At 38.6% G+C, this 23,950-nt stretch overlaps 1 protein-coding gene across 1 annotated transcript in view; it reads left to right on the forward strand.

Annotated features, from left to right (window-relative positions):
* LOC593353 (dynein heavy chain 2, axonemal) overlaps positions 1-23,440 on the forward strand; it is an 80,392-nt gene extending 56,952 nt beyond the window's left edge. The window contains exons 64-80 of the mRNA XM_030981848.1: positions 626-770; positions 1,462-1,661; positions 2,013-2,139; positions 2,644-2,729; positions 7,565-7,665; positions 8,609-8,723; positions 9,688-9,778; positions 12,068-12,193; positions 14,393-14,584; positions 15,542-15,733; positions 16,350-16,534; positions 17,556-17,778; positions 19,150-19,266; positions 19,894-20,043; positions 20,845-21,021; positions 21,456-21,681; positions 22,635-23,440. Coding sequence (XP_030837708.1) covers positions 626-770; positions 1,462-1,661; positions 2,013-2,139; positions 2,644-2,729; positions 7,565-7,665; positions 8,609-8,723; positions 9,688-9,778; positions 12,068-12,193; positions 14,393-14,584; positions 15,542-15,733; positions 16,350-16,534; positions 17,556-17,778; positions 19,150-19,266; positions 19,894-20,043; positions 20,845-21,021; positions 21,456-21,681; positions 22,635-22,789 — 2,608 coding nt within the window. The 3' untranslated portion in view covers positions 22,790-23,440. The remainder of the gene's footprint in view (positions 1-625; positions 771-1,461; positions 1,662-2,012; positions 2,140-2,643; positions 2,730-7,564; positions 7,666-8,608; positions 8,724-9,687; positions 9,779-12,067; positions 12,194-14,392; positions 14,585-15,541; positions 15,734-16,349; positions 16,535-17,555; positions 17,779-19,149; positions 19,267-19,893; positions 20,044-20,844; positions 21,022-21,455; positions 21,682-22,634) is intronic.
* Positions 23,441-23,950: the final 510 nt, after the last annotated feature.

Genomic DNA, 23,950 nt, shown 5'->3' on the forward strand with positions numbered 1-23,950 from the left:
AATAAATACCAAAAAGTCTGTAGGAGGGAATGGGTGGTGGTAGTGGTAGTTGTTATGGTGGTGAAAATGGTAGTTGTGCTGGTCAAGATAGTAAAAGGATATACACAGTGTACATTAAGTAAAAGTTACTGTAACTTTATTTATTAAAATGAAAATAGTAGAAATTGTGATAAAAGTAAGAAAATACAGTAATTATTGGTAGTTGTGTATCCAAGCATAGGCAGTAGCAACAGCAGTAGCACTTGTAGTAGTAGTAATACTCAATAGCATGCATATTTTAGTGAATTAAAAAACTTTTTAAAAAAGGTGTCGCCTCTAATACAAGAACTTAATATTATTGTTACTGTCAATCCTGCTTTAGTGACCACCTGTCTACAAAGGCCACATTTGCTGTTTCCCTTGAAAATGGTTTCTCATTGAAACATGTACTAAAGGAACCTGTCTACAAAGACCACCTGTCTACTTGTTGTGTTTCCCTTGGGCGGTCGCTATAAACAGGTTTGACTGTAATACTCAAAAGCATGGCTATTTAAGTGAATTTTGAACCATTTAGTGGTGGCAAACTAAAACAAATGTTGCCTCTTGACCTCCATACTAAAAATGGAACCCCTGATTGTATTCACAGGTTGTTGAATGAGGCCCAAGGATCTCTCTTGGATGATGAGCAGCTGGTTAACACCCTGCAGTCATCCAAGAAGACCTCAGAAGAAGTTGGTGAACAGCTTCAAGTCTCTGAACAGACGGAAGCCAAGATTGATGCTGCTCGTGAGGTATGGTATTACAGATCTGCATGGTTCAATCTGGTGTGACCCAGTTTGATCTGGTGTGATCTAGTGTAATTCATTGTGATTTTAATTGTGATCCAGTTTGACCCAGTGTGATCCTGTTTGATCTGGTAGGATCTTTTGCAATCCCATGTGATCTGGTGTGCATCCAGTTTGATCTGGTGTGATCTAGTGTAATTCATTGTGATTTTAATTGTGATCCAGTTTGACCCAGTGTGATCCTGTTTGATCTGGTAGGATCTTTTGCAATCCCATGTGATCTGGTGTGCATCCAGTTTGGTCTGGTGTGATCTAGTGTAATCCATTGTGATTATAATTGTGATCCAGTTTGACCCAGTGTGGTCCGGTTTGATCTGGTAGGGTCTTTTGCAATCCCATGTGATCTGATGTGATCTGGTGTAATTCACTGGGATCTGGTTTGCACCAGTGGGATTTAATTAGCATGATCTGGTGTGATTCTGTGTACTTTGCTAGATTATGAGAATATGTAAAGATTTTCTCAGTTAATGAGTGTAATGAAATTATATGTACATGCTCAACTAGGAATCTGCTGTGCTGGATGACTATCAGATTTTTAATTCTGTTGCATTAATATCCTATTGATTTAAAAGTTCCTTTTTTTTTTGAGGCGATATATTTCAATTGATTAAATCTTTTCATTTTGATATCTCAATAGGGATATCGTGGATGCGCCCAGCGAGCCTCCATCTTGTTCTTCGTTCTCAACGACATGGGACGCATCGACCCCATGTACCAGTTTTCGCTGGACTCCTACATTGACCTCTTCAACGTGTCCATTGACAAGAGTCACAGGAGCCCTCAGTTGGAGCAGCGAATTCTCAACCTGAACGAGTATCACACCTATGCTGTTTACAGGTATGTGTTCTTGCTTTCTTCTTAAGGTCTCTTTATGAAAATGGGTTGAGTTCATTTGCAACTATTAAATAAACCTGCTGTTGTAATTTTTAGAACCTCTTCTTCCAAATATGTGCCAAGATTTTAGAGGATACACATTTGACAGCTCTTGGGACACTGCCTCTATACTTCTTTTTGTGCGTTTTTTCTAGGTACACCTGTTGCGGTCTGTTCAAGAAGCACAAGCTTCGGTCTGTTCGAGAAGCACAAGCTACTCTTTTCCTTCCAAATATGTGCCAAGATTTTAGAGGATACACATTTGACAGCTTTTGGGACACTGCCTCTAAACTTCTTTTTGTCCTATCTTTCTAGGTACACCTGTCGCGGTCTGTTTGAGAAGCACAAGCTTCTCTTCTCCTTCCAGATGTGTGCTAAGATCTTGGAGGCTGCCGGCAAGCTCAACATGGATGAGTACAACTTCTTCCTCCGAGGGGGCGTGGTAAGTCCTCTACCTGTCTGAGTTTAGGAGTCTTTTCATATCAAGACGAACATTCAAGATTCAAATGATTTTATTTCTCATGCAAAACATAATACAATTAATTTTTTTTTTCTTAATTTTTTTTCTTCCAATTTTTTTTTTAACTCTGACAGGCTATTTTATTGAAAATAAATCTCTGAATAAGATATTTGAATACATGTACAATGAATATCATATAATACTTGATAATGATACATAATACAATGAATGAGTATATTACAAAAAACATACAATCGAACTAGACAAATATAATAGTAATGGCACAAGAAAAGAGGAACTAACTAGAAGCAGAGCTTGTTGAAGTATTAGTTCCTCGGAGGCTGTTTTACAATACGTCTTGGAAATAAAGTATTCATAGAAAATCAATAAATTTTAAAATATGTAATAATAAACAAATGTTGGATTACTGCCTTATTACTTCTTAACTCCTTCTAAACTACTTCTACTTGATATCATTACTTATAGGTTCTGGATAGAGAGGAGCAGATGGACAATCCGTGCGCTAACTGGCTGGCTGATACCTCATGGGATAATATCACTGAACTTGACAAGTAAGTCCCATATATACTTTGGTCAAAACTGGGTAAATATTGGCATGAATTTAGTCCATTGGATTCACTGTACAAAAGCTGCCGTTTGAAAAAGCCCCTTCATTAAAGATACATAGCTGCAAACCCTTTTTACTTTTGAAGATTTTTTATATCAAATTTGTCCATCTACATTTTCTTCATAAGGGCTTACACACATTATTTTCATGTAATTTCCACAATAGTGTCTCAACAACTTAAAATCGAAACCATTCAAGGCATATGTTTATTGTACTGTATACATAGTTTGTTTGCACATGTATAGTTCCTTCTGTGTTTAAGACACACTTTCTGTGTGTTCTAATGGAAATCATGTCCAAGACTTGAAATGTTAAATAATTGGTACCAAATATTTAAGAGATTATCAGATCAAACCTTGGATAAATGTCCAATTAAAAGTGATGTACATGTACACCAAGATATTAATGAGGCTTATACAACTATAAAACATGTCTCAACTTAGTTGTTGCTCATAACTTATGTTGTATACACTGGACAGCACCGTCAATTATCAATTCACACCATTATTTTGTCATTATTCATGAACAAAATTACAAAATATATATGAGAAGCAAACTTTGAATATTTGATAACGAGTGTATCTTTGATGCTTTGATAATCATCTACCTAATCGGATTGCAGGAGGTAAACAAAAAAAATTCTCATTCCAAACTAAGTTTGCAGTTAGTTCTTTATACTTCAATGGACTTCACAGATGTATATACATGTCCACATGCAGCACCGCCATGCCCTGTTCTCATATGGCTTGTAAAAATCTGCATGATGTACATAGTGATTAATTGTAAAATGCTGCAGTGAAGTTGCTGTTAATGTGTACATCATGCCGTGAAAACACAACCATATGAGAAAGGGGCTAATGTATCAGTGAGAAACTTTTCCATGTTTATGTCATGTTTCTGAACTTTTCTTATAATTGGTGTAATTCACCTCTGTTTGAGGGGGGGGGGGGGAGGTATAAAGCTTGATTGATTGTTTGATGGCTTGTTTTTACCTGACTGCTGAGAAATTAGCAGGGGACCAATGGCTATAAGTCCTGTCCGAGGGACATGGTAGTCAGGATTAATGCCTTATCAAAGGGCACTAGTGCATAGAGAATATTTTAATCTAATAGGGTGATCAAAAATTTAAATCCTTGTACCAACTACACATGCAACTATGCAGACATGACAAATTGAATGGAAAAGTTTCTCATCGATCCATGCACACCAGGTGATGTTTCACAAAGATCGTAAGTTGAACTTATTTCTAAGTTTGGACTTTAACAATTATGGAAAGCTGTTAGCATCTATGAAAATACTTTGTAAAAGTTATTTTAAAAGGCATACAATTTTGATTCAAATCATTTATATCTTCTATTATCAAAGAGATTTCATGTTCTTGATGTGGAATCTATGAAAAGTCTTAAATACTTGTATTTTTGTTTTTTTAATAAATTTCAATATAAGGCTATAAATGGCTCTCCATGATTTTAAAGTCCAATTTAGAGTTAAGTTCGACTTAGGATCTTTGTGAAACACCCCCCAGTAATGAACATTTCATACATGCCATCTTCAAAGAACTAATAACCATCAATATCATGCCTAACCTCCACTTTTTTTCTCGCATCTTCGGCCTTGATCATCATAGTAAGTGAGTATTTGTATAATAAAAAGAAGAAGAAACGGTGATGTGGGTAAGAGGGTTTCGTTGTGTGGTGGGGTAGAACAGTGTAGTTACTTCCCAAACAGGGATACGTTCACATATAGCATAGTTTTGGTCGAGTGATTTGAACAGTCGTGGGTTAACTGTGTGATGGTGAAACAGTATAGTTACTTCTCAAACAGGGATACATGTACGTTCAAATCATGAACATATATAGTTATAGCTTGGGTTGAGTGATTTGAACAGTCATGGGTTAACTGTGTGATGGTGAAACAGTATAGTTACTTCTCAAACAGGGATACATGTACGTTCAAATCATGAACATATATATATATATATATATATATATATATATAGTTATAGCTTGGGTTGAGTGATTTGAACAGTCATGGGTTAACCATGTGATGGTGAAACAGTATAGTTACTTCTCAAACAGGGATGTGTTCACATCATGGACATATATAAATAGTTATAGTTTTGGTCGAGTGATTTGAACAGTAATGGGTTAACCGTGTGATGGTGGAACAGATTAGTAACTTCCAAAACAGAGATCCATTCACATAACGGACATTCACGGTATATAGTCATAGTTTTGGTTGAGTGATTTGAACATTCTTGGGTTAACTGTGTGATGGTGGAACAGTATATGTAACTTCCCAAACAGGGATAAGTTCACATCATGGACATATATAGCATAGTTTGGGTTGAGTGATTTGAACAGTCATGGGTTAACTGTGTGATGGTGAAACAGAGCAGTAACTTCACAAACAGGGATCTGTTCATATCATGGACATAGTCATAGTTTTATAGTTGAGTGATTTGAGTGATTTGAACAGCAACCGTATATGACCCTATAACATCAAATATAGACCTATTCACATTTTGAACACAGATACGTTGTAGTTCAAGTGGTTTGAACACTTGACTCTAGGTGTGAAGGTCATGAATTCAAGCCTTGGGTTAACTGTGTGGTGATAGATTAGTGTAGTATTCTATAACTTCACAAATAGAGGTCCGTTAACATCGTGAACAAACATGTAGTCATAGATTTCATCAAATGGCTTGAACACTTGACTGCATGGCTATACAGGAAAAGGGGTATTTGGTAATTAAGAAATTACTCCGATGCAGTAAGCACCACAATTGTTAGAGTAGCTTTGTAAGCCAGGGTCATATGTCACATGTCACATCACGTCACGTTTCAGTCACCTTGAATGTGAGATATGTGGTTGACATGAGCGTTAATGTTCCTTATTTTGATAGAGAAAGATATATATTCTAATGGATGTTTTGATTCTAATAACAACCACTGAAATGTGATAAAAAGTATTGCAACAAGACTGTAATTGAAAAGTATAAAGCTATGCATATGAAAAGATATTTAGAATATTTAAGATTGGAAGTTTCCAATAGATTCAACTAACAATGATGTAAGGAGGAGTATAAAGGTATTAGGTGAAAGATGTTGTCTATTCAGTTACATGTGTTGCACTTGTAGACCCATTGTGCTGGTTTAGACCACATGCTTTCGAAAGGCAAGAGATCCCTACCCTCTAACCAATCTTATCTCTGTTATTGTATATTGAGAAATTACCCTGTATAACACGTTTTCATCGTATGACTAATGATCATGTTTTTTATTTGAAGTGTGAATTAAATGCACAATTTGTTTGTACACTTTGCGTTAAACTAGCTGTGATGTGAATTTGTGGGAATCAATTTCCTGATAATGATGTGAAGCACTTGCACACTTACCTGTAAACCATAAGTCTTTTTGCAATTTATGATATTTTGTAGGCTGGGAAGCATAAGGGCACTAGAACCCTTCCAGGAGAGGATTTATTTCTAGCGTTAAATTAATCATATATTATTCTTCAAATTGGCCACATTTAAAAAAAATTATTGCTACATGCATTTCTAAAATTTATAATTTAATGTCTCTGAAAACAATATACAGTTAGGCAAGATTTGTTTTGAAAAGTTGGAGAAAAAAAATGAAGAAAAAAAAAATATATATTTGTTATTGATTACATGTCAGCATGTTGCCAATTTAAAAAATTTAAAGCATATGTTCCTTTTTTTTAATTACTGGAGAACAAAATGTGACTTACCAGTTTTTTAAATGTAAAATATAACCTGTACTATTATTTGCACCATCCAATCTATGTTCCCCACAAAATTCTCCTCCCTGTTCCCCCCCCCCTCCTACATTCCCACTACCCCTTTCCCCGCACCCCCCTACCCATTCTCAATATTGCTACATGTATAAGCGCTCAAAGCTTCCCCACACATCATTCTTACGGAATACTCCATTTACTGTCAATGTATTGCTTGTTTTTAGCTGTATATACTTCTGGAAAAACTTGTTATATACAAGAATCAAAAAGTATTTATTAGTTGGCCATTCATATCTCTACCCTACCTACAAGTGTACACCTCCAAGGTCCTTTAATAATCTGTTTTTTATTTATACAGGATTAACTAAAGAATTAGAAAAATATATTTAATTGCAGACATCTGACGGAGTAGGTCGACTGTTCATTACAATCCACTATGTAGACCTACGCAATATAATCATTTTGTTCCTAGTATATTTTCTAAAAAGAGGGGGGGGGGGGGTGTACATTTTTGGAAGAAGTTTAAATCTGGAGGCGTTTATGAAGCCTCTTTTCTTGGGGAGTCCTGGCTTCCGTTTCCTACATGTAATTCCTCATATGAAAATGACAATTGTCTCATTTTGAAATTCATGACCAAACAACCAAAATGCAATGATTTCAGTAGCTGACATCTCTCTTGTTTATTAACATTAATTTATTATTGATACCAAATTTTTGTAACGGGGCATCAAAATCAACCCATTGACTAAGGGAAGTGGACGGTTTCCATATTTCAAGCTTATGGAATGAAAGAATTCAGTAACCAATAGCTTAACCAATTGACTGCCGGAACGGATGGCTCCCGTATGAAAGCCTATTGGGATGAAAGAATTCAGTAACCAATAGCTTAACCAATTGACTGCCGGAACGGATGGTTCCTGTATAAAAACCTATTGAAATGAAAGAATTCAGTAGTCAATGGGTAAACGGTCTCAGAGGATGAAGTTCATATTCGTCTCCTGTTTCCTTTCCTTCCCTCAGACTGGCTAACTTCCACGGTATAGTGCAGGCCTTTGAGCAGTATCCACGGGACTGGCACGTCTGGTACACCAGCGCAGAACCCGAGCTAGCAGGCCTACCAGGTCGGTATCTTTGAGATGTAACTCTTTTACTTATTTGTGCCCCCTTTTAACCCCCTTGCCACCGTAGTGCTGGGGGCATCTACCTCTCCCTCCATCCATCCAAATTTTTGTTACAGCGATTAATGGAGAACCATTGAAGCAGTTTCAACCAAACTTAGTCGAGTATAATTGTGAAGCGCCAAGAATGTCAAGTCTGACAGACATGAGCGCTATACAAGAACCCACAACTATTATTATTATGATAAAAGATGTATTGATCAAATTTTGGATGTAAGAGGTCAAAGGTCACAGGATGTTGGAAGTGTGAAGGGAAAAAAGAATCCCCCATATCTTATTAGAAATATTTTGCAGCACAATAATTACCAAATGCAATAGAGTACATGTATATGTTGTAGCTGCCATGGTGTCTTTAATTGAAACCTCTTCTGTGCCACCACATCGATGAAAACTTCATAAATCTATTTTCAAGAGTAAAATTCTAAGGTTTTCTTTTTCTTCAATTGAAATTGCTATATAATATCTCTCATGACAATAAATTTTGGGGTGTATATTTGTTACAGCTTTTCTGTTTCAGGAAGAGAAAACGTAAAGTTCTTAATTAGTTCCAAAAAAAGTGTTCAGCGTCAATGTTCGTGGGTGGGTATTGTTGCCCATGGGGCAGACCTGGTGAATAATAATCCTGAGGTGACTTGGTAAAAGTATCACCTCTGGAAAAAAATGTTGATTATGTTTTTTTTTTAAAGTATGATTAATTTTGTGATATAAGTATAATTCATGTGTTTTTCTTTGTAACCAATATAACTATGTATTTCTTATGTAGGTATTATTCAATTAATAAATGATAAAAAGAAAGAAAAAAAAACACAGGAAATGCATGTTGAAGAAAAATGATTTTTACCCTGTGAATTAATGTATTTCTTACTCACTTTTTTGATATTTACAGGGGAATGGGACAATGCCTGTAACGAGCTCCAGCGCATGCTGATTATTCGCTCACTCCGTCCGGATCGTGTCTCCTTCTGTTCAACTTCCTTCATTGTGAATAATCTGGGCTCCAAGTGAGTTTCTTCTTCTTCTTCTTCTTTTTCTTCCTCTTTTTCTCCTTCTCATTCTTCTATTTCTTGTTATCCTTCTCCTTCTTCTATTTCTTGTTCTTCATCTTTTTTTCTTTTTCCCCTTCTCCTCCTTTTCCCCTTCTCCTTCTCCTCCTTTTCCCCTTCTCCTTCTCCTTCTTCTCGTCCTCCTCCTCCTCCTCCTTCTTCTTCTTTTTCTTCTCTTCCATCTTCATCTCTTTCTATTTCTCAAGATTACCTTATTCTGGGCCAGTTTCATAATTCTTTGAGATGAAGCGACTGCAATAAGTCTATGATAAATTAGCCACTTTATACAATCAAAGTCAGTGATCTCAGTAGCCTATATCCATTATTGAAACTTGTTTCTTGTAACATGTTTTGTAAACCAAGGGCCCTGATTTGTACTCTTGAAATGAATTGCATTTGAAATGTAAAGTGTGGCTTGACAATTTTTTGAGAGAGGCATCAACTTCTCATCAAATTAACCTTGAATTATTCTAACTTACCGGTAGGTGGTAGAAAATGCATGACAGTAATCTGAGAAAACACATCAACTTTTTTTTTGGTAGAACGTTTAATAGATCGCTTACTCAAAAGAAAAGAACAAAATCTAACAACCTGGAAAACGCAGAGACTTGATGAATTGTAAACATTTTTTTTTTGTCATAACTTGATATAAAAACAAAATATTTTGATCTGATGAGGTTAGCAATTTAAAGCCCCACTGCAATACTTGTAGCTACTTGCGCCCTCTATATACCAAACAATGCCTAATCGGTGACCATTGGTCCCCCATGATCCCCTTTTTCTTATGTTAATCGAGAGCTGATTTGATAAGATAACTGCCTGCTGGTGACCATACAGGGAGGTCTAATCCCTCCTGGCCAAACTAGTGCAGAAGTGAAAACATGATATTAGCACTCATAAATGTTTCTTGTTATCCTTTTAGATTTGTTGAGCCTCCTGTCCTAGACATGAAAGCAGTCCTGGAAGATTCCAACACCAAGACACCTCTCATCTTCGTACTCTCCACTGGAGTGGTAAGTTTACTTTCATAACGTCCTTCGATCGGCAAGACCTTAAAATGACTCGGTAACATTGCCTCAGATTCTATAACAAAATCCTGAATTTAGCTCGTGCTGCCATCCTAATCATAAACCTTTAGGTCAGTCAGGAATCCCATGACTTTTACAAGACAATTGCCTGTCTGATTATCAAGATATTTATGATTGGACATTGCAAATTTCACTTTTCGTTTTCCTCACGGTTTTTATAACACTACAATCTATTGGAGAAAATGAGTATGGTAAAACTGGTCAATCAAAGATTTTTGCTTTTTTGAGGTACTTCATGATCATTTTAAAGTGCAATTTTTTCAGGGCTTCAATATTACACCATATCAAAAACACTGATAACACGTAGGGCCATGCATCTCAGATTTAACATTTTTAAACGATGCCTTTCATCCACATTTGCCATTCTCTGTCGAATGGGTACCCAGTGGGATGCAGACGTTAATGTAGTTTTGCTCAGCATTGTGAGCATCTGTAAAATGGCGCCTGCATGGCTGGAATGCTCCCCAGGAAGTGGAGAATGTGCATACATTGTGTGTAGGAAAAGCCTGGATCCGATGACATCGGTAGTAATATGTCTGTAAAGCATCAAGTATTATTATTATTACTATTACCTTGTTTAAGAGGTTTACGTTCAAATCACCCCCATTATGTTGCTCTGTTGCTAACTTTTTTCTTTAAAATACGAGCTTCAAATATTGCTTGTATAAAAGAGATATTGCAAGTTTAGATACATTTTCAGTAAGCATAAAAGAGCGTTGTGAGTCGACTTTCTGATGCACCTGTACATGTTATAGACAAGGTTAAGTAATTTTTGCCAATTTGTCTTCATAATGGCCGTTTGGGGGAATCTTAGAAATCATGTCATGCAATTAATTTGCTATTATTCATACCCTTACCAAGTTTTGTCATTTTTATGCCTCCGTTACGAAGTAGCCGGAGGCATTATGTTTTCGGGTTGTCCGTCCGTCCGTCCGTCTGTACGTACGTACGTCCCGTTATCGTGATCGCGTTATCTGAAGAACAGATTGATGGATTCCTGCCAAACTTTGGTCATGTATGTATCTTGCAGAGCCGATGAACTGATTAGATTTTGGCGTTACGAGGTCAAAGGTCAAAGGTCACAGGGCTCATTATGTATTCAAAAACAGCTCGTGATCGCGTTATCTGAAGAACCGATTGATGGATTCCTGCCAAACTTTGGTCATGTATGTATCTTGCAGAGTCAAAGAACTGATTAGATTTTGGGGTCATGAGGTTAAAGGTCAAAGGTCACAGGGCTCATTATGTATGCAAAAACAGCTCGTGATCACGTTATCTCAAGAACCGAGTGATGGATTGCTGCCAAACTTAGGTCATGTATGTTACTTGCAGAACCGATGAAGTGATTAGATTTTGGGGTCACAAGGTCAAAGGTCAAAGGCCACAGCGCACATTATGTATGCAAAAACAGCTCGTGATTGCGTTATCTCAAGAACCGATTGATCGATTGCTGCTAAACTTAGGTCATGTATGTTACTTGCAGAGCAGATGAACTGATAAGATTTTGGGGTCACGAGGTCAAAGGTCAAAGGCCACAACGCACATTATGTATGCAAAAACAACTCGTGATCGCGTTCTCAAGAACCGACTGATGGATTCCTGCCATAATTAGGTCTTGTATGTTACTTGCAAAGCCAATGAACTGAGTAGATTCTTGGTTCATAAGGTCAAAGGTCAAAGGTCATGGGCTCATTATGTATGCAGAAATAGCTTGTGAACACATTATCATTAGAACTGACAGATGGATTACTATTTAACTCAGGACATCTTGCAGAGCCAATGAACTGAGTAGATTTCAGGGTCATGAGGTCAAAGATCAAAGGGTCATATATGTATATGAGAAATTGCTTGTAATCACGATATTCTGAGAACCTGTTAATGGATTACAATTGAACTTGAATTAAAAAAATGTGTTCTGTTTTGGTTTGTAAAATTGCTCTATGACGGAGGCATCATTTTCGACTGCGCGCAGTCGAATTCCATCTAGTTTAAGTATATGAAAAATTTATTCATCCCTATATATTTGTGTTTATTGAGAATATGACATATGAAAGCTTACATCAAAGTGTATTCACCAAAAGCCCTAGTTGTTTAAACAGTCCATCTTTAATTCTCAAGTTACAAAAAACACAACAATATCAAATTGACAAGGGGTATGAATAAATCAGATGTTAACTGTATATTGATGTTTTTCCATCTCCATTGCTATGCTAGGATCCTACAAGCATGCTCCTTCAGCTAGCCGAGCAGAGCGAGATGAGCCATCGGTTCCACGCCCTCTCACTGGGTCAGGGTCAGGCTCCTATCGCTACCAGGATGATCAAGGAAGGTGTGAGAGAGGTAAGGAGAGGAGGAAGGGCAGGAAGAGATCATGATAATGGTGATGGTAATGATTGTGTTTATGATGAGAGTGATCATGGTGTTATTGTTGATGATGATGGTGGTGATGATGATGATAGGTCAGGCTCGTATCGCTACCAGGATGATCAAGGAAGGCGTGAGAGAGGTAAGGAGAGGAGGAAGGGCAGGAAGAGATCATGATAATGGTGATGGTGATGGTAATGATTGTGTTTATGATGAGAGTGATCATGGTGTTATTGTTGATGATGCTGGTGGTGATGATTATGATAGGTCAGGCTCCCATCGCTACCAGGATGATCAAGGAAGGTGTGAGAGAGGTAAGGAGAGGAGGAAGGGCAGGAAGAGATCATGATAATGGTGATGGTGATGGTAATGATGGTGTTTACGATGAGAGTGATCATGGTGTTGTTGATGATGGTGGTGATGATTATGATAGGTCAGGCTCCCATCGCTACCAGGATGATCAAGGAAGGTGTGAGAGAGGTAAGGAGAGGAGGAAGGGCAGGAAGAGATCATGATAATGGTGATGGTAATGGTAATGATTGTGTTTATGATGAGAGAGATCATGGTGTTATTGTTGATGATGATGGTGGTGATGATTATGATAGGTCAGGCTCGTATCGCTACCAGGATGATCAAGGAAGGCGTGAGAGAGGTAAGGAGATGAGGAGGGTGTCGATGATGATGATGATGAGGAGGAGGAGGAGGAGGAGGAGGAGGAGGAGGAGGGTGTTGATGATGAGGAGGAAGAAGAAGATGATGGATGGTGATGGTTGTGTTTATAGTGATGGTGATGGGGATGTTGACGATGACGGCAGTGGTGATTATGGTAGTGATGTTGGTGATGATTATGAGATAAATTTTGTAGTAGTGGTAGGGTGAAAGACCGCAATGTTGATGATGGCTATTATTGTGATGATGATGATGACGATGATGACTATTTTGATGAAGACTATTATGATGATGATAGTGGTGGTGGTGTTGATTATGATAATTTTTGTAGTAGTTGTGGGGTGATGAAAGGTGATGATGATGTTAGTGATGGTGCTAGCATTGGAAATGATGATGATGATAATAAGCAAATAACTATCGTTGGTGAAGGTGATGGGACAACCTATCAATTCCGAGGCGATCTGGAAGTAGCTATCTTTCCGAAGCGAAGCTGAGGAAAGATAGCGTATACATTCTGATCGACGAGGAAGTGATAGTTTGCCATCGCCTGAAACCAAAAGGTGATTATTTGCTTTATATTCCACATCTAAAACAATTTAACTACAAAAAGAAAAGGACGTGTATGCATCTACATAAAAGACACCAGGCCCAAATTCACTCAAAAAAAGTTAATTTTTTTAACCCAACCCCTTGAGGGAACGGTGCGCGCATGTGTTTGTTTTAATTGCGCTCATTGGTGATGCGCGCTTATTATTACGCCTGTTTTAGTGCACTTTTGGAAAATCTTCAGTGAAAGTGCGTTGCCCTTTGTAGATAGTACCTCTATCTTCAGTGAAAGTGCGTTGCACTGTGTAGATAGTAGTACTATCTACACAGTGTAACAAACTTTTTGCTTCTCCCATCCCATAATGGGCGAACTATCTTTCATCACGTGATTTCCTTTTGACGAATCGTAGAGCAAGATTCTTAGTATGTGGAATATAATGACTATTATTGTGATGATGATAGTGACTAGTATTATTGTTATGATAATGATGAATTACAAGATGAAACACACCACCATGGAAACCCATCATATCATCACTGTCCTCCCCACTCAAGGGTAACTAGGTATTCACTTGTCTCTCACTTGTCCTTGAGATTAATTCCTTATGGCAGGGAGGTGGGGTGCCTCATCTCCAAACTCCATGTCTGATTATAGTACTAAAATTGAAGAAAAGGGAAACTCTTTCTATCAAGCCTGATAATTACCTAATTTTTCCCATATTTTTTTTTTTTTCTTCTTTATTTCCCCAATTTTTTCCATATTTTCCCATGTTTTCTTACACAAAAGGGGGGGAATGTTGTGGAATGCTATTTTTTTGTCCCCGAATCCTTTTTCTTTACTGTTTTTTTTACGCGTTGAGGAAAAAAAAAAACTTTTTAGTGCTCACTATCATCCCTGTTCTATGAAGGATGTATTCATCACTATGGTAACTTAATATACACCATCTTCTTTCCTCTTAGGGTAACTGGGTCTTCCTGGCTAACTGTCACTTGTCCCTGAGTTGGATGCCCCAGCTGGACAAGCTGGTGGAGCAGCTGCAGATCGAGGAGCCCCACCCCGACTTCAGACTGTGGCTCAGCAGCAGCCCCAACCCGGAGTTCCCCATCTCCATCCTCCAGGCTGGTATCAAGATGACCACAGAACCGCCAAAGGTAAGAAGAGTCCTAGGGTGCATGAAACGCTGAAAAAGATGTGTTTTCTGTAGAATCACAATATAAAATGCATCTTTTTCAGCGTTTCATGTTGCGTTTTGAAACGATTGACGAAAAATCGCTTGAACGCAACAGTGTTTTAAACAAAATGTCTTTAAAAACCTTGTTTCTAGGGTGAAAAGGGTAAGAAGAGTCTTATGGTAGTGCGTTCAAGAGACACTTTTTCACCCTAGAAACATGGTTTTCAAAGACGTTTAATTTAAAACTTGGTTGCGTTTGAGCAATTACAAGCGATTTTTTGACGGTCGTGAAAATAAATGTGTTTCAAAACGCAAACATGAAACGCTCAATGTCCAACGCACATTATAAATGCTCGGCCCCATTCAGCATGAAATAAAGATGTTTCAGTATTTTAAAGTAACGTTACGATAACGATGCTTTCAATAGTATCCTAGGGCCAGTTTCTCAAAACCGTCATGAGTGTGGAGTGTGGACATCCCGTAGAAAGATGTGTTAATTCTCTATTAAACACATATTTAAATGGGATGTTTGAAGTTTGACCTCCCGGTTGCGTCTTCTTTTTTAACCTAACCTAGCCATCCTACTGCTGCATTTGATTGGCTCAAAGAAACCTATACGTCATGTGCTAGTCGTAAATATTCATGATACGCTCACATCTGATGCGATAATTTATCAAATAATGAGATTTCATATCAAAATTACAAGTGCAAAGCAAAGTTTATTTAAAATAAAAGACAGTGCGAGAAAATCGGGAGGCTTATCGTAAACCGGTTAAATTAGTCCAGAATCTGGCCGATTTAAGTTTGATCTCCACCACACCGTACCAACGCAATTATTCATATATTCAAATATTACTATACAGCGCTAGGATGGCTAGATTAGGTTTAAAAATGTCTCCTCTTGGTTATGAATCTCTCTGCTCTTCCGTCTTGACAGGGTTTGAAAGCCAACTTGAAGCGTCTGTACCACCTGGTGACCGAGCAGCAGTTCCTGCGCTGCTCCAAGCAGGACAAGTACAAGAAGCTTCTCTTTGCTCTCTGCTTCTTCCACTCTGTACTCCTGGAAAGGAAGAAGTTCCGCATGCTCGGGTGGAACATCATGTACGGCTTCAACGACTCCGATTTCGAGGTGAGTTTTAATGGCCCTTTGAGTTTTATAGGTAGCACTGGGTGCCGTCTTCATTTAATTTTTTAATTTTTTTAAAAATAAGTTTTATTTGCAATTCACATTGTCACAAAAGATAATCTCAAATAAATATTTTTTTCTCAATAATACAGAGACATGATTGAATGAAATAGAACATCTCATGAAATAACATTCGTTAAATTTCAATTTATACTATACTGGGCGCCGTCCTATAAAGGGTTGTGATTGATCCAAATCGATTGCAAGTCCTCTTATCAAGTACAAGTTTGTTGTCTAGCTCCTTTCTCTGATGTACATAGTTGGCATCAAATAATTTGGGATTAATATGAACTCTTTACAAGACATGGCCCTGGAGTGCTCTGTCTAGTCATAGTGTAGACCCGTAGAGATCTTCCATTTGGTGGCCTGACAATTCCAACTACGGTAGATTTAGATGTGCTTGTGAATGCAATAATGACTTTGTTCCCGGTGCTATGTTTTCACCCAAACAATTAAATGAAAAATGTCACTTGCAAATGTTCATGTAGGGTGGGGTTCATATCAAATGATAGAGTCTTATTCATCAAGTTTTTCTATTGGAACAATCTCATGGATTCAGGTGTCTGAAAACCTGCTCAGTATCTACCTTGACGAGTACGACGAAACACCCTGGGACGCCCTCAAGTACCTCATCGCAGGGGTCAACTACGGAGGTCACATCACAGATGACTGGGATCGAAAGCTCCTCATGACTTACATCAATGAGTACTTCGGTGAAGGTTCCTTGACCACGCCCTTCTTTAAGTAAGTTCCTTGACCACACCCTTCTTTAAGTAAGCTCCTTGACCACACCCTTCTTTAAGTAAGCTCCTTGACCACACCCTTCTTTAAGTAAGTTTCTTGACCACACCCTTCTTTAAGTAAGTTCCTTGACCACACCCTTCCTTAAGTAAGTTCCTTGACCACACCCTTCCTTAAGTTCCTTGACCACACCCTTCCTCAAGTAAGTTCCTTGACCACACCCTTCCTTAAGTAAGTTCTCCAAAATTCACTTACAAGGATGCTAGGTGTCCGTGTTAGTTCATAACTGCAGTATGTATACCACTAGACATTCCATGGCCATCCTTATCATCTCTGCTGCTGGCTTACAATACTACAAACTTAAAGCCAGTGGGTCATCATTTTCCATGTGCAGAAGGTCATAATTTGCTGACACCAGGCTTGGTGGAAATACCATCACTGGGTGTACAAGTCTGCACACAGTAAACCCGTAAGCCAATCAAGAAATCTCCCCTTGTCTCTCGAAGAGTCTTCAGGTGATGCAAATGTCAGATAATGACATTACCATAAAGGGTAAACGACAAATCGTTAAATGTAGCCTGTTGGTCTTAAAACTGAAGGCTAATCATGGTGATCGACAAGACCTGTTATTGGGTAAACACCCAAACGGTGTCGAATTCCCCATTATAGTCCACTTATATGTATCTTTAAAACACTCCTAAAGATGGTCTCCTCAAGACGTACAAAGAGTACATCGGTATTAAGTTCATGGCCAATCCCACCGGTCATTTCATAACTTCTATTCCTTTCGTATTTCTTACAAGCTGTTCACTCTTCAGAACTTGTAAATCCTTAAAGATGGCCCACTCCAGACCTACATGTACAAGGAATACATCAGCATTTTCCTGACCTATTTCTAGTGATTTCATAACCATTATCCCTTTCACTTTAGCAACAGGCTTTCCTCTCTGCAGAGTTACAACACTTCTAGAGATGGCCTATAACTCTAGCCACTTCATAACTATATCTCTCACCTTCCATACAGACTGTCCTCCCTGCAGACCTACTACATTCCTAAAGATGGCCCACTCCAGACCTACAAGGAATACATCAGTATGTTACCCGGTGTGGACCATCCTGAAGCCTTCGGCCAGCACCCCAATGCAGACATCGCTTCACAGATCACCGAGACCCAGACCTTGTTCGATACCCTGATCTCTCTGCAGCCTCAGGTCTCCGTCAAGGTTGGAGAGAGCAAAGAATCAAAGGTATGTTCCTTGGATTCACCACTTATTCTCCTTGCATGTTTGAAACTAGAGCTGTGATGTGACCAGACAGTTCTACAAACGTACCCTGGTGGCAATTGCTCCACTCCAATGTCTTGAACTTTCAGAATTCCTTACTTCAAACCTGGAACAAACACAATAAAAAAGCCTAACCCTAAACCTTACCTAAAACCATATTGTAGTCCTAACCCTAGCCCTGCATGTATATCTTTGGTAAAACAATGCCTAGAGCAAGTGATTCTGGAGCAAATGTTTTGTCACCTACCAGACAGTACTAAACAGACTTTATTTAGAAGAAGTGGTGATTCTTTTTTTTACAAGAACGTACAGAGGTATAGAATTAGAAATGGAATCTAGAGGATTAATTGCAAAAGAAGCCCTTCGGTTCTGTCAAGGCAGCAACCATCTTGTTACACAAAGCTACCAACTGTTGATGTAGGCCCCTCCTGTGGAACTGAATCTCCCTTTTGTTACATGTGCCATTGTAGGTAATGACATTGACCATAAGGGAACAAGGAAGATCTTGAAGGATTGTATTGTCAATGTAGCACTCTTTGATAATAGGACGTTTGTAAATCTCTTAATGTTTGTTATGTCTGCCATTATGTAGGTATTGAAACTTGCTGCTGATGTTCTGGATTATGAAGGTACACAGGAGATCCTCAAGGATAATACTGTCAAAGGAACAACCCTCGATATTAGGACATCACAGACTCTCTTAATGTTTATTATATCATTGTGTAGGTATAGAAACTTGCTGCCGATGTTCTGGACTATGAAGGTACACAGGAGATCCTCAAGGATAACTAATACTGTCAAAGGAACAACCCTCAATATTAGGACATTACTGACTCTCTTAATGTTTATTATATCATTTTGTAGGTATTGAAACTTGCTGATGATGTTATGGACTATGATGGTACACAGAAGATCCTCAAGGATAGATAATATCGTCACAGGACCAACCGTCACTATTAGGACATCACTGACTCTCTTGATGTTTATTGTATCATTGTTTAGGTATAGAAACTTGCTGCTGATGTTTTGGAGAAGATCCCACCAGACATCGACTACAAGGGCACACAGAAGATCCTCAAGGATAATACTGTCAAATTAAGGAACAACCCTCAATATTAGGACATCACTGACTCTCTTTATGTTTATCATATCATTGTGTAGGTATTGAAACTTGCTGCTGATGTCTTGGAGAAGATCCCACCAGACATTGACTACGAGGGCACACAGAAGATCCTCAAGGATGCAGGAGATCCTCTAGGATAATAATGTCAAAGGAACAACCCTCAATATTAGGACATCACTGACTCTCTTAATGTTTATTATATCATTGTGTAGGTATTGAAACTTGCTGCTGATGTCTTAGAGAAGATCCCACCAGACATTGACTACGAAGGCACACAGAAGATCCTCAAGGATGACCCTTCACCTCAAAATGTGGTTCTCCTGCAGGAGGTGAGAGATACTACAGATAAAAATACATGTACATGTAGCAAACATCTATTCAGTGCCATCTATTTTGTTTGAAATGATTTCAGGGCCGTGTCTTATAAAGAGTTGCGATTGATATCTATCACAGATAAGTTGTGTTTATAAGACAGGGCCCAGGTCTTTATTCATTGATAGATAGTCTTGTTGTTCAGCATTAATTCTTTAGTAACTATACTTTAAAGACTCCCGTCAAGTCTTAAAAATTAGGCTTTTAAAACACTTGCCCAATGCAAAAGAATTCACACCATTATTTGTGAACGATCCTGCTCTCTTGACAAGCTCAACCTAGTCTCCAGTGCCGAGTTAGCCAAGTTGCATTTCGTGCACTATAAAAGGTACAATTCAAAGTGCTGTACAGTCAAACCTGTCTATAAAGACCATCCAAGGAAGACAACAAAAGTGGTCTTTATAGACGGGTGGTCTTTATGTACAGGATCCTTTAGTATATGTTTCAATGAGAAACCATTTTCAAGGGAAACAAAAAATTTGTTTTTTGTAGACAGGTGGGATTTGAAGACAGGTGGTCTTTGTAGACAGGTGGTTACTAAAGCAGATTTGACTGTATTATATTTCCCTTGTTTGTTTTGGTAGATCCAACGCTACAATGCCCTGCTCCAAGCCATCCGGTCATCACTGGTTGACCTGGAGAAGGGTATCAAGGGTCTTGTGGTGATGTCCAGTGAGCTGGAAGAGATCTTCAACTGTATCCATGATGCCAGGGTGCCCCCACTATGGGAGAAGGTAAGATACGTTACAGGGCTTAAGCCCCACTGTACTTCTGATAGCTACTTGCACCCTCTACATAGCAAACAATGCCTGATCGGTGCCTGTTGCTCCCCCATGATCCCCTTTTTCTTATGTTAATTGAGAGCTTATTTGATGAGATAATCACCTGTCAGTGACCTTGCAAGGCGGTGTAATCCTACTGGCCAAACTAGTACAGACGGGCTTTAAAGTTTAGCAGTTGCCCAGGGGGGTGTTTCACAAAGATCCTAAGTCAAAGTTATCTCTAAGTTGGACTGAAACATTACGGAGAGCCATTTGTAGCCTTAAAATAAAATGTATTCAAAAGCGAAATGGGAGAAGGTAAGATACGTTATAGGGCTTAAAAAAAGCAGTTGCCCAGGGAGGTGTTTCACAAAGATCCTAAGTCGGACATAAAAATTATGGAGAGCCATTTGTAGCCTTAAAATTAAATATATTCAAAAGCGAAAATTCAAGTATTTTTAGACTTTTTATACATTCTACAGCAAGAACATTAAATCCCCTTGATAATAAAAAATATGAATGATTTGAATCAACATTTTATGCCTTTTAAAATAACTTTTACAAAATATTTTCATAGATGCTAATGGCTTTCCATAGTCCCAACACATTGCTCAACAGTCAAATTCAGAAATCAGGGCCATTACCCCCCCCCCCCCCCCCTTGGGGATAATCAATGTATCAATCAATAAATTGTAAAGCAAATGCAGTTTTTGCTTGCACTATAGTACAGTGTTCACTTCTTTTTTCTTTCTGTCTTCCACCTTCTTTCCTTAGGCTTACCCATCCAACAAGCAGCTTGGGGCTTGGACCCGCGACCTGCTGATGCGTGTAGATCAGTTTGAGAAGTGGGCCACCACCGCTCATCCACCGGTCATCTTCTGGATGTCTGGCTTCACCTTCCCTACCGGTTTCTTGACCGCTGTCCTCCAGACCTCGGCCAGACAGAACAATGTAAGTTGTCTGACTATTCCTTGATTTACGTCAATGTGTAGCCAATTGTTGCTTTGACTTGAAGGAGATGTGATGATTTTAGGTTCCTTTATAATTATTAACAGAATCCAGGTTTATATTTCAAGTGCCATACAAAATCAGCCAAATGTCATTGAACTCTCTCAGCACATTGGGTAAAATCAGTCAGCTTTCTTTAATAATGCTGTAACCTAGCTGCCCTCCTGAAAAAGGCGCTGAACCTTTTAAATAATATTACTTCCTGCAGGTACCCATATTTCACCTAGGTTGAGTTTGGAAAATGATAATTATCACATATTTACAGTAAAATGTGAGTGTGCACCGTGGAAGTAGACTAGTGTTTTGCTGAAGGATTGCCGCTAGATTCATCTATTGATAGTCATCCTCTCTCTCTCTCTGTCTCTCTCACCTTGCAGATCTCGGTGGACTCGCTATCCTGGGAGTTTGTGGTCTCGACGGTGGACGACAACAACATCGTGGAGCAGCCCAAGGACGGGGTCTGGATCAAGGGCCTCTTCCTGGAGGGGGCGGGGTGGGACAAGAAGAACGCCTGCCTGGTGGAAGCCAACCCCATGCAACTGGTCTGTCCGATACCGACCATCCACTTCAAACCGGGGGAGAACAAGAAGAAGAGCGGCAAAGGTGAGATAATTCCTTGTGTCTCGTGTCGTGACTAGAATTTACACGATTTGATTTTCTCAGTCCACGGCCAGTTTTGGTATAAATCATGGTGTAATTCATACTTCAAATGATGGTTAAAATGTAAAGCTCCTTTGTGACTTTTGGCATATCTTTCGCGCTCTCTCTCTTGTTCTCTCTCTTTCTTTCTCTCTCTCTCTCTCGCTCTCTCTCTCTCTCTTTCTCTCTATCTCTCTATTTTCATCTCTTTTGAATTTTATATTCACCCTGTCTGAAAGATTATGTCTGTCATGTTTGTTTATATTACATTTTTTTAATTACCTCTTTCTCTTGTTTTTTAATTATTTCTTCACCTGTCTCGTTATTCTCTATCTACCTCTAGGTCTCTGAATCTAATGTACCTCTTTTTCACCATTTCATAAACTAGTTCTCTCTTTCTCCCCTCCTCTCTCTCTCTCTTTCTTTTTATCCATTTCTCTCTCTTTCTCCCTTTTTCTCTCTCTTTCTCCCTTTTTCTCTCTCTTTCTCCCCTTTTCTCTCTCTTTCTCCCTTTTCTTTCTATTAAGTCTCTCTCTCTCTCCCTCTCTCTTTTTCCCTTTTTCTCTATCTTTCTCCCTCTCTTGCTCCCTTTCTCACTTTCTCTCTTTCTTTCTCCCTTTCTCTATATCTTTCTCACTTTTCCCTCTATTTTCTCTCTCTCTCCCTCTCTTTCCTCTGTCCCTCTATTTGTCTTTTGTAGGCACTGTCTTTCTGTTTCTAATTCTGTGTATTTCATTACATTTTCCTCTCTGTCTATCTCTCCATATGTCTGTTCCTCCTTTTTGTATCTTTACATCTACATTCAAATTATTTCTATTTCGGCAGCCCACCTGGCTTGGTTCATATTAAAAACAATCCTTGAATTTCAAGATAATTTATGCTAACCTGCTTCGTTATCACTTCCTCTCCCCCTTCAGGTAACTACACCTGTCCCTGCTACTACTATCCAAACCGTACGGGCTCCACTGCACGAGCGTCCTTCGTGGTGGCAGTGGACCTCAAATCTGGGGCCTACCAGCCTGACCACTGGACCAAGCGAGGCACAGCCCTTCTGATGAGTTTGGACTACTAAGACTAAGGTCTTGATAAGGTCATGATAAAGACCACAATAAGGTGACAGTAAGGTGATGAAAAGTTTATATAGATGATAAGAGGGTAAGATGATAATAATAATAATAAAGATAAGGTCATAGGTTTTTAATGCAGTCATGATAAGGTCATGTTAAGGTCTTGATACGGTCATGATAAGGTGACAGTAAGGTGGTGAAAAGGTTATAGGATGCTAATAAGATGCTCTTAATGTAAAGATAGGGTCATGACTAAGTCCATGATGCGGTCATGAAAAGGTCTTGATAAGATGATGATAGTGTCACGATAAGGTTATAATGAGGTGGTGATCAGGTGATGGTAAGATCCTGATAAGTCCATGTTATGGTCATGAGGTCATGATTAGCTCAAAAGGCGATGATACTGTCCTGATAAGGTCATGATAAGGTTGTGGCATTCAACGCAGGCCTCATCTTTGTTAAAGATATAAGGTTAGATCTCATGTTAAGGTCAGTTTTATCACTCAGGTTATAGATACATAGGATTAGATATAGTGATTGGTTCAGTGTTGAAGATTTGGATTTAAGTGTTGGCTATGAAGCGCTGGTCACTGTAAAATGCATCATCAAATTGCTAGTACCATGAGTAATGATGCCATGCCATCAAGTTTGCAATTAACACAAGGTCAGATTTGACCGGTACATTAGGTTAGTTTCACAGTGTCCATTGTGTGTGAGAGAGAGACAGGAAGCTTGGCAATTTTGCTTGACCTGAGGTATTTACTTTGTGGTATGAGACTGGACCCACGCAAAGTTAAAATTGAGAATTTGATTAGAATTACGGTTAAATTAAACACAGCTGTCAATTTGTTAAATTATCTTTGTATCCGGCCAGACCAAACAAAGTTGAATGCACTTTTCACCTATGAGAGAGAATGGTGTATTTCATCTGCTGAGCTGAGGGCCAAAAGGGCATTAAGTCATACACTTTTACACAGAGTTATAATGCCCTAGCTTCTGGCTCTCAATAAACAATATATTGATGCTTTGTAGGATAATCATTGAATCTAATACTCAACAAAGTTGTATGCACTTTTCTGGTATGAGAATGAATTAATAGTTTATTTCTTCTGGTAAGAGCCAGTAGGGCGTTAGTACATTCCCTTCCCACAGATTGAATGCCTTTT

The sequence above is a fragment of the Strongylocentrotus purpuratus genome, unplaced genomic scaffold (assembly GCF_000002235.5).
Source record: "Strongylocentrotus purpuratus isolate Spur 01 unplaced genomic scaffold, Spur_5.0 spur5_scaffold_12, whole genome shotgun sequence".
NCBI lineage: Eukaryota > Metazoa > Echinodermata > Echinoidea > Camarodonta > Strongylocentrotidae > Strongylocentrotus > Strongylocentrotus purpuratus.